The sequence below is a fragment of the Physcomitrium patens genome, chromosome 26, assembly GCF_059467195.1.
Source record: "Physcomitrium patens ecotype Gransden chromosome 26, ASM5946719v1, whole genome shotgun sequence".
NCBI lineage: Eukaryota > Viridiplantae > Streptophyta > Bryopsida > Funariales > Funariaceae > Physcomitrium > Physcomitrium patens.
The window spans coordinates 1,976,343-1,988,447 of NC_143435.1; the positions used below are offsets into that span (position 1 = coordinate 1,976,343).

Consider the following 12,105-nt stretch of genomic DNA (forward strand, 5'->3'; position numbering starts at 1 on the left):
GCAGGAGAAAATTGTCCTGCCTATCTACCAATAGGACAATAGTTGGCTGATGTTTTCACTAAAGCTTTGTCACTGGAAAGGTTTAGACAACATTGTAGTTGGATTGGTCTTAATTCTTTCAAGGATCGAAACTAGTTCATCTCATGGTGTTTGGGTGGAAGTGTTGACTTTTCACATGTTCTCAGTACCAAGATTAAAATAGTTACAGATCTACGAGCATTTGGTGTCACCTGATATTGCTCTTACACCTTATGCGGTTTGTGTGACTGGCCATCTTTCTTGGCGTTGATCTCGTTTTCTTAGCTGCTAGCTTTCATTGCTGCTGAGTATTTAGTCTCAGGTTTTCTAGCTTTTCAGTGTGTGCTTTCAGTGTCATCATCCATCAACTGGTGGGCTGATATAAAAATTGTAGTTCGTCAAAGGTCCTTGATTAGCAAAGATCCTCCGAGCATATATCTGGTTTTCTACCCAAGTCTCAGTGCTGTGCATTTGAATCTTATGTTCTAGATTTCAACATTAGTTGTGGTCTATCTCGGGCTTGGTTTTTCCTTATCAGCGGCAACCGTTGATCCGGAGATGCATATATAGAGAATTGTGGAGTTGACAGTTTTTGAGAGGCTCTAGCTTCGACTTGACCAGAGGGTTGGAAAGAACAGTAGCCTTGAGTTGGGTGATTGGATACAATCTTTGGTCATGTGTTCCATTGAAGAGCCTGCACAACCGAGTTTTGGGTTCCTGACAGGGTTCATGACAGGGTTGCTGACCACAAAAACTACCATCAATGGAGTAATCGTCATCAAAAAGAGAACTTCTAAAAGACACCAATATATTAGAATATAATATATTGTGAACAGTGCGCGCATTCTCTCTTCCACATCAGATTTCAATACAAAGTCTTCCAAGAGAAAATAGTTTGGGTTTCATGTACCCACCAATCTAAACGGAGATTAGACCACAGATGAATACGTGGAATTACATGGGCAGTGAATACTCACCGGTATCAGTAAAAGTCCTGTTCGTTAGAAAATTTTGTCAACCAAATGAGGCGTAGGGCACTGGCAAGCACTGAGTTCAATCATGAGGTTTTGGTAGCTTGGAATACATCACTACACCAGACTACTGTCTCCGAGTGTGTTGTTTTCAAGCTCGTGAATCGGTTTTTTTTTTGCGCATGAGTCACTGCAATTTTTGACAAAGTCAATCGTTGCCTGCAGGGGATTAGATTGGGGAATACACCAGCAAGTTGTGACCACGGCATACATCATGTTGTAAATTTTTAAAAATAAATAAATTAATTTTTTAATTATTTGAATTTGAAAAATATATTCTTTAAAATTAAATAATTTTTTATTTTAATAGAAATAATAAAAGATGAATTATGTAGAATTAAATGCTTAATAAAGACTTGGTGCAAATGACTTTATGTAGTTGGAATATCATTGTGAGATAATTTAGATGTAGAGTGTTTTAGTAAATACATAAAAGATATGAATTTTGTTGCATATAAAGTAGGTATTTTTAAAGTGGGGTACAGATCTTGTTTAATGCATGTGTAATACAAAAAAATCAAAATTAAGAATAAATTTTAAATCATTTTTATATTTATATTCTAAGTATTAAATTTGTTTTAGTAAAAATATCTAGTGGTGTTGTCTATATATCAACTTCTAATCAGATGTTACAAATTCTTTAAGACAATAATGTCCTTAATATTTATAGGTTTTGCTATCCCAAAAACTTATGCTTATACACCTTTTTAATAAAAGTAAATTATTAATACTCTATTAGACATCTTTGCCATAATTCTCTTGATTTTAAAAGATATTGAAGTGGAATGCTATTAATTTTTATTCAAAACTATTATATAAAGAAAATAAAGTTTTAAAATATCACAACTCTTACTCAAAAAAATTACTAAAAAAATAAACTAAAATCTATAAAAGTTCTTCAAAAAATCAAACTTAAAAAATATCATATTTTTTTTGGATATGAATATAATATTATTTATAATCAAAAAATAAAAATAAATACAAATTTTATACTATACATATATAAATACATATATAAAAACACAAATATATTTGAATCTATTGAACAAAATATAGTTAAGCTTTTAACATTATTAAAATATTTATAGCAATTACTTAGTTTGAACTAAAAGTTAAAGTCATATAAGTTGGTGCAATGAATTATGTAAAGATGAATTAACTTAATATATATATATATATATATCATTATTTTTTTAATTCTTAAATATTATAGAATTATTTTTAAAATCATTTATTTATACAACTTAGGTTAAACATCTTATATTAAGAAAACAAAATGCTCTAAGATTGATTAGATAAAATTCTATTTTAAAATATATATTAAATTTATGAATTTTAAGTTAAAATAAATTAGAATAATAAATTTAGCTTTAGAATATATTAGTTATTTTAAAAAGCTAAATATTTAAAATAGTTGTAGATTTTTAATAATATGTTTATTATTTTATTTCTTCAAAAAACAAATAATAGATAAAAAATTATTTAAATTTTGTATTAACCATCTATAATTTGTTTTATAATAAGTTTCTTTTTATTTATTTAACTTTTACAAAAATATTAAGTATACTGATTATTTACACATAAATACTTTTTAGAAGTTAAAGAAATTATCCTGTTAAAGTATTGGATCATAATTATATAGATTTTAGATATTATAAATTTTAAAAAATAATGTCATTATTTTTGACACCGTCTAAATTATAATTATGTCTAAATTCTACACTTAATAAGACTTAATAAAACAGTTAATAATTTTTTCTTTCAAATTCATTGGTTTTAAAGTTTATAATTTATATTTTTTAAAATTTTAATATCTGTATAATGATTTAAGAATAATAATTAAAAATATATTTTATAATATTTTTAGATTTTTAGGTATATATGTATTAAAAGTTATTAAATTAATTTTAATCTATAGGAGGTTAGATATTAGTACCAAGTTTTGTTATCTCTCTTTACATGTCATTGAATTGAGTATATAAATCTATTAATTAGCTAAATATTAAATTTTCTCATGTTATTTGGTACAAAAAAATATATTTTATATAAAAATTAATGAATTATTTAATATTATTGCTGATTTTATTTTTAAAGGATGTTGTTTTAGATTGAAAAAAAAATAAGAAGGATGTTTAATATGAATTTAATTATTTAAATTCTAAAATTTCAAGAAATGAATGAAAATCTTCAATGAATCTATTTATAAAATTCATATTTATATTTAAAGATATATATATATAACACAAATAATCTTTTTTATTTAAAACATCTTTTGTATTTGGTAATCATTTAGTTTTTGAGTAGTTTTACAACTTGTTTGCTTACAATAATTTCTATAATTTCTACAATATAGAAAATGGAGGTATAAATATTTAACAGCTATCAAAAAGTTTTTCTAGTAGTTTACTTGAAAAATCTTGAAAAAAAAGATTTTTTAGAATCTTTAATCTAAAATTTCAAATGACAAAATAATAATGATATAAAGTTTTGTGTTAGTGAGTATTTTAGATATAAAGCTTTAAGTATTTAATTAGCCAAAGTGCATGTGTATGTTTGTTTATATATATATATATATATATATATATATTTATATATATATGGGTAATACATATTAAGATATAATCTTTACATTTAACACTCAAAAATATTAATCCATTCAAATAAAAAGTAATTTTAAAAATCTATTAGGAGTTTGTATAATACCTTAAAAGTTAAAATTATTTCGAAATAAAAAATATATATTCTCACCTTCCAATAATAATAATATAGAAATCAATATTAAGATAAAAATATATCTATTCAAAATTTAAATTTTTAGAATGGAAATTTTTTTAAAATGATTTTAAGAAAAACATAAAATAAAATTGCAATAAATATAAAGAATGTTACTATTACAACCATGACTTTTGTTGTTGCTGCCACAACTTGCCATCTACCACATGCTACCATGGTTCATGCTAATTCCACAACACCTTGCCATAAACTTGTGTTGCATACAGTAAAGCACTTTTTTTAATTACTAGTGTTGTTGCCAAAATTAATTTTACCAGCATGTGACTCTTAATTGATTCCTTTTGCTGCCATTTGTAAAAAAAGGGGTGGAAAAAGAATCTTTTCTAAAACATTAAAAATGCAAATATCTATTTATTTGTAAATAAAGTTATATATAATTTTTTTATACAATCTATAAATATTTCTAAAATTTTAAAAGTATTTAAATTAAATCAATATGATACGTAATTATTTGCTATCAAATTTTCTACCATGTAATTTATTTTTTCAAAAACCTAATCTTAATAGGATTAATACAAACAAACTTGATCAAATATTGTAGAAGAAAATAGAGTTTTACACTTTAGAAAAGACATCTAATAATAGGTAAATAAATAAATATGTTTATTTTTATATACTTCTATTAAAAAATAAGTAATGTTTTAGACTCTATATTTGACACTTGAACAAATGGAGACCAATGGAAGTAATTAAGATTCATTGACTGCTAAATTTAGTTGTGGTAACAATGCCAATGGTTGAAAAAAGTATCTCATGAAGTACAACAATGGTTAAAAATACTTCTTAGATTTTTAAATTTGAGTTTTACCTAAATATTTTATTTTACAGATAATGATTAGAAACTTACTAACATTTTGTGAATCTTGTACTTTAAAAACAATTAACATGTATATTCTAGATTTTCATATAAACTTTTTAATCATTCTAATTTTATGTTTTTTTATCTTATGATTTTTTATTATAATTTTACAAAAGTATTTTCTTAGAAGTTTTTATTGTAAGTATATATATAATATTTTTTACAAAATTTGTATCTATAGCTTTTATAACAAAATCTTATCTCAATTATACATATAAATTATATATATATATATATATATATATATATATATATATTAAAGCTATGTTTATTATAATTACTCTAAAAATATTTCAAAATGTCTTGTAGAGATATGTAACATAGTATACATCAAGAATGTGAATTTAAATCAAAACATGCAAAATAAATAACAAAATAGTCTTTGTTGATTTTTTAAGTTTATAATATCGCATCAATTGTTGTTTATTAATATATTTTCAATATGACAATTATAAGAGTAAATATAGTTATCTTCATACAACAAAAATTCAAATACATTTTGTGATTTTTTTAGAGTGTAATATGATTCACATAGGATTATTTTATGCATTTAAAACCTTTTTTTTTTATAGTTTTACAATTTATGTTGAGAATAAAGAGCTGCTCTTCAACTAAAAAATAATGATATTATTTATATATACTAAAATCTCATTAAACTAATCTAATTAGGAAAAAGATTAAATATGTTTATGCATGTAAATATGTAATTTATTAGATTAACAATTCAATATTTTATTTTTATGCTGTTGTATAGTATATTATCCTAATTATTATATACAAAGAAATGTACTTAGGATATAATATATATATATATATATATATATATATATATATAAGAAATATAAAACATAATAGATTCAAAAAAAAATCATTTGACTTTAATGAAACTAAATCTTCTGTTTTTGTGAAATAATTTGGACTTCAAAAATGCATTTAAAAATTATTGGAATGAAATTTTATTGGCTAGTTAGACCAAAAATACAAAAATGTTTTAGATAAAACTTTTCTTTATTAATTTTTTAGATATTATGTGTGTGTGTGTGTATATATATATATATATATATATATATATACATACAAACATATACAAGTTTAAATAATAAATCGTGTGGGTTCATAAATGACATCTTTCAAAAAAGAAAGAAAAAGAAAGGAAAAACAAACACTCTCAATAACTCTTGATTTAGTTTTTAAAACCAAAAATATTTTGTGATAATTCAAATAAAATAATTGTTTAGAATATATATATATATATATATATATATATACACATACATATGTGTCTGAAATCTAATAAAACGATTGAGGAAACAATATGATAGATAAGTTATAAAAATAAAAAAAATAAAAACTTATGCTATAGAATAGACAGAAGGTTAAGAATATAATGTATGGCACCAACAAGATGTTGATATTTTAAAACCTGGCTGCAATTTAATGTTACGCCTTCTCTTTCTTTAATATATAAAACTAAAATAAACCAAGCTGACTAAAGATTATATCAATAAATTTGACTTGAGGTTTTGGGATTTGATAATTCGGTGGTTGGAAACTAATACTAAGTTCTACGTTTCCCTTAAAACAATTCCTTAAAACTTGGATCTTTAAAACATACACCAAATATTTTATAAAATCTGATGTAGAAAAATTTCCTAGTGGCAAGATAATTCTCTTGTTTCTAATTCAGTTTTATTCTATTTATACTTTATAAGATTTATGCAAATCTATAAATCTCTTTATGAAAAGCTTTACTTAAATTTGAGATGCAAAAAGAAAGACCAAGAGAAATTTAATAAAGTGATGTATACTATTTCAGTTCTAATACTATTTGCATCAAACCCTTCTAATATTTTCTTTCACGTGATTTCATTAAATAGAACTTTAAAAATATAAATACTACTAGGTAAACTTTACTTTTGAGTTGTTGACAATTGGTGTTTTAAATAATTTAAAAATTAAAATAGGATTTTAAATGTACAAGGGATAGCAGTAATAACTTTTCTTCAAAAAAAAATTGGGCTTGAAGGTTATTTCATAAAACCAGTGTTGGAACAAAGATTCATCCATCACTTGGACCACGTTCATCCATCATTCAAATGAATGAATACTCGTCATGCGAATTTAACCGACCAGTTTCACACAACGACGTGGAGTAATTCTGATCCCCTCTTCCAGGTTCACATTCCCCGCCTGAATGCACAAAGTCCTTTTCACACCACCCAGCGAAAAAGTTACAATTGTACTTTTACTTTTTTCTCGAATGCTCGACACTCCTCAGCAGCGCTTTTTCATTCCCGCCAAATTAGTGACGAACGAATGACAATAACGAATTTCATCCATCCAGAGCGCATTCAACTTCATGAATGAACATGTGGATCCTTGTGAGGGATTGAGACAGAGATGATCATGGCGGGAAGTTCAAATCTCATCCCTGTTTATCCAATTATTCGTTTAGATGAATGAAGAATTCATTTACGAATTCCTCATGCGTTCTTCCTCGCCTTATTCTTCTTCCTCTTTCTCCGTTCCGCCGCCTCGCCGAACTCAGTGTTTTCAGAGCTCCGGGACACGGCAATTTGGCCACAGAATTGAGTCTCGAGGGGTGTAATGCGCGAGGATTGCTTTTGAGAGTTTGATAGGAAGAAGGATTCAGAAGGATCAAGAAGGATTTCAGGCTGGTGTTGAGATTTGGTGGCCATGGCGGGGTTGCTGCTGCAAGTGGGGCGGTGTGGAGGGACTTTTTCGCTCTCGTCTTTGGCATTCTCGTCGTCTGCTCACGTAAAGGGATCGTCTCCAGGGGTCCGTGTCTCAGTTTCAGAGCAGAAGGATGTTGAGAAACAACGATCCGGAAGTCGCTGCCACGTCGTCCAGGTCTCTGCGAGCCTGCAGAGCATGATGTCGGACATGAGCAGGAAAGGTGAGTGCAAGGGCGGAGTCACGTTCAATCGCAGTCTCATGATTGTTGAGAGTTTTTAATATTGATTTTTTTTTTTTTTTTTTTTTTTTTTTTTGAGCAACGTGTTGAATTCGTGCTGGTTTTGAATTTTTGGTTGTAGCGCCGAAGGGGCTTTTCCCACCCGAGCCCGAGGCGTACAAAGGTCCGAAGCTGAAGGTTGCGATCATTGGCGCTGGGCTTGCTGGCATGTCTACGGCAGTGGAGCTTTTGGAGCAAGGCCACGAGGTGATTCTCCCCTCTGGTGGCATTCTCAATTGCAGTTTGTGTTTAGGATTCCTTACTCTCTTGGTTTTTCAATATCAAAGGTCATTGCATTGAAATTGTGAAAGAAGGTTTGATGTTTTTCGTGCCAAGAATTTGAGCACTAATATAATGTTTGTGTAGGTGGATATATATGAGTTGCGGAAGTTTATCGGTGGAAAAGCAGGGTCCTTCAAAGACAAGAATGGAAACCATATCGAGATGGGGCTGCACGTCTTTTTTGGATGCTACAATAATCTCTTTCGCCTTTTGGCTAAGGTACTGTCGTTGAATATATTTTACTCTGTGCGATTTTGATTATTTGGTTTTATATATATATATATATATATATATATATACATAAACAGCTGGGGGTAACAGTACCACGATTCTATAACTTTCTGATTGCTGTGGTTACGTGTTGATCATTTTTCTACATTTGATCCGATTTTCTTACATTACTACACCAAAATCCTAAGGTTATAATTCCTGGTTATTATTCACAATTTGGTTATTTGCAGGTTGGAGCAGACAATAATTTGCTACTGAAGGATCACACTCATACTTTTATTAACAAGGGTGGCGACGTCGGGGGTCAGTTATTCCTCTGCCATTCATTTTCTGGATTCACAGCTTCATCACAGGAAATTTAATTTGAACTGCCAGTTGGTTTGAAGAATTATTCAATATATTCCTCTTCGAATATTGAGTTTCATGGTCTCCATACTTGATCAAGGTTGGCTGCACTAGAATGTGCAAAGAGCTCTTGAAATGTGCTGTAGTGAGAAACATGTATGAGTGTTCGTATGCGAGCTTCATGTGTATTACAAGATCATAATGCAAACATTGTTCAGTAGTTAATCCATGCATCTATAGATCGGTTGTCAGGATGTTACACAGGGCTTCGTTGAATTACATGTGACTTAGTATCTGTTTCTCACATGTTATAAGTGGTGCTCTTCCGCAGAGCTGGACTTCAGATTTCTAGTCGGAGCTCCTCTGCACGGCATGAAAGCATTTATCGCCACAAACCAACTTGAAGTGAGTTCTAAATTCGTCTTCTGAGAAACTAAATGGCCATTCGCATAAATCTACGTATAGATGAAAGGGCCTATTATGTCTGAAGAGTGACATCAAAGCGTCTGACAAACAATTGCGTTACGCAGCCTTTCGATAAGGTAGCGAATGCAGTGGCTCTGGCAACTAGTCCAGTTGTGCGAGCATTGGTTGATCCGGAGGGGGCTATGCGCGACATTCTGGATTTGGACAAGGTAGTAATTCTTTGTACACAGCTATATAGATCTTTAAATAAAATTGGTTAGAGTACAGAAATGTTTGGGATCATAAATGGGGTAAATGAAAAAGATTCAAAGAATGGGCTTGTAGCCATCTATTATTCGAACAATTTCATGTTCTTCATTGCTTATTAAGCAAAACAATCATTCTGAAACAAATTAAGCAAAACCCATGTTCTTCATTGCTTAATTTCCCAATTTCAAAGCAATGAAGAACATTAAGGATCTGTGATAAATGTGCACAGGTGAGCTTCTCAGTTTGGTTCATTTCTCACGGCGGAACTCGCGTGAGTATCAAGAGGATGTGGGATCCTATAGCGTATGCCCTAGGCTTCATAGATTGTGATAAAATCAGCGCCCGGTGCATGCTCACCATTTTTTCTTTCTTTGCAACCAAAACTGAGGCATCCGTGTTGCGTATGCTTAATGGATCTCCTGATGAACGCTTGAATGGGCCCATTGCAAAGTATATCAAGGAGAATGGTGGCCGGTATGACCATTTTGGGAATTTGAGTTTTAACCTCTGGTATTTTACATAATTAGGCAAATTCTTATAAATAAGGTGTTAGAAAGCTGATTCTTTCCATATTCTTAAGCTCTTTCTGCTGGCAGCTTCCACTTGCGATGGGGATGTCGTGAGGTTCTTTATGACCGCACTTCCGAGGGAAAGACGTATGTGACAGGATTAGTGATGACAAAGGCAACTGAGAAGCAGATTGTCAAGGCAGATGCGTACGTGGCAGGTGATGACCACTCAGATGCCATTCGGTAGCGTATGGATGTCTTTGCTGTTCTTAGTCCTAAGCATTCTGATTATTTCATTTCCACGGGGTGTACAGCATGTGATGTGCCAGGAATACATAGACTCTTGCCAAAGCCGTGGCGTGAGTGGGAATTTTTCGACAATATCTACAAGCTTCTGGGAGTCCCCGTGGTGACAGTGCAGCTGCGGTTCAATGGCTGGGTTACTGAAATGCAGGATTTGGAGGCTTCAAGGTAATTTAATTGGCAAGATAGAGTTTCAAGTGCAATACAATTTCTCAAAACCATGATCAAGCAATTTATCATAGAAGCAGACAAATTTAGGTAATGTTTCTGGTGTGAGGTGATGCAGGCAGTTGCAACGAGCTGTTGGGTTGGACAATCTTCTGTATTCAGCTGATGCTGACTTCTCATGTTTCGCGGATCTCGCATTGACTTCACCTGAGGATTACTTCAAAGAAGGAGAAGGATCTCTTATTCAGTTAGTCTCTCAGTCTTTATTTTTATTCAGGTTGTGACGCTTGAGTCTTTGTTTGGGATGGATTCTGCATTGGACGCTTTGGAGTCCATAATAACCGACATGGTTATGTGTGAGCAGAGCGGTTTTGACTCCGGGAGACCCATACATGCCCTTGTCCAACGAACAGGTGGTGAAGAACGTGCATGAACAGGTCTGTATTCTTCGTCAAACAGGTCCCTGGTGCTTTTTTTCTTTTTTTTTCCTTTATTTCTTTTTTCTGCTTTGGAGGTTGTGACGAAGAAGTGATTTGGTGAAGAACAAAATGAAGCAACTGATGTCGTGATCAAGAAGGGGGTTGTGAAAGTTCGAAAATCCCACATTTTCACCATAGCTTCTAGAGACTTCTAAGTCCTACCAGTGGACATTCAGCATAATCTATATTGATGTCTAATATTTTTTTCACTTGAATAACGTCATTCTCCAGGTTCTGCGTCTCTTCCCCTCAGCTAATGAGCTTGAGATGACTTGGTCATCAGTGGTGAAAATTGGGCAGTCATTGTACCGTGAGGCTCCAGGCATGGATCTCTTCAGACCGGACCAGAAGACACCTGTCTCCAACTTCTTCCTCTCAGGCTCCTACACCAAGCAGGTACACTACTACTTGAACACATTACCGAGAGGCAGCAGACGTGGTAACAAAATGCTTATATTGAACGGAGGAATTCCATCTTATGTGTTTTCTTTGTAGGATTTTTCAAATAGAGTGGGATTTTGCGTGCCTTCAAACGTATGTCTGACAATGCAACGTCTTCAGTTCAATTTCTTCGTTAAGTGGAGTAGACGTTCTCATAGCAGTGTGTGAAATCGTTTGACATACAGGATTACATTGACAGCATGGAGGGAGCGACTCTTTCAGGACGGCAGACGTCTGCTCGAATCAACGAAGTGGGTCCATTCCTTCACGACCTGCGACATAAAGTCGCCAAGACAAAATCAGAGGCGTCCCCAGGATCAGCTACCGATGAGTTGACATTTGTGTAAAAGGTGATCTGTGAGGATTTCAGTTTTAGAAACTTGTGGTTATATTGCCTCAAGGAAAAGCTTGTGGAGGCACTGATCCCACCTCACTAGTACAAGCACGAGGAGACGGAAGCTATTGTAGACTCATTTACTTCATTTTTTATATTTTATAGTTTTTTCTCATTTGAACACGTACAGTGCCGAGAATGTACCCAACAACGTGCTAGTAAACAAATGGGTTAGGAAGACTTATGTAGACTTATGGTAGAGGTAGCAAACAAGCTGCCGAAAGGGATAAACAGTAAACAAATTGGAAAACACGGACTTACTCTGAACTCTCACCTCAAGTTGGAAATGTTGCAACTCATCCTTGAGTGATGAGCACAATGTGCGTGTTTGTCATAGTTTTTGAGACTTCTGCTCACGTTTGCAATGGTTTGCTACAGACTATTTAAATGAGAATAATAACTTGCAGATTTTGCCAAATGGCCTAGTTTTCTAACTCATCATGTAGAACATACTTTAGTCATTAAATATTTTTGTAATTCTGAATTTGTATTGTTTCAAATTTGAACACTATAATAAGTAATTTTCTTTTTATTGAATAAAAAGAATGCTTATGAGTGATTTTTAATTTATTCATGAATCTATTATTTGTACACCATGTATGT

The 12,105-nt window shown here is 31.4% G+C and overlaps 1 protein-coding gene across 1 annotated transcript; it reads left to right on the plus strand.

Annotated features, from left to right (window-relative positions):
- Positions 1-7,181: 7,181 nt before the first annotated feature.
- On the plus strand, positions 7,182-11,752 carry LOC112277797 (zeta-carotene desaturase, chloroplastic/chromoplastic). The gene is made up of 14 exons (XM_090247905.1): positions 7,182-7,303; positions 7,387-7,618; positions 7,758-7,882; positions 8,042-8,176; positions 8,419-8,491; positions 8,865-8,938; positions 9,064-9,168; positions 9,438-9,682; positions 9,805-9,935; positions 10,032-10,188; positions 10,307-10,435; positions 10,553-10,625; positions 10,899-11,063; positions 11,294-11,752. Exons 1-14 carry the CDS (start codon positions 7,187-7,189, stop codon positions 11,453-11,455), a joined length of 1,923 nt encoding a protein of 640 aa, XP_090104031.1. The 5' UTR covers positions 7,182-7,186; the 3' UTR covers positions 11,456-11,752.
- The last annotated feature ends 353 nt before the right edge of the window (positions 11,753-12,105 follow it).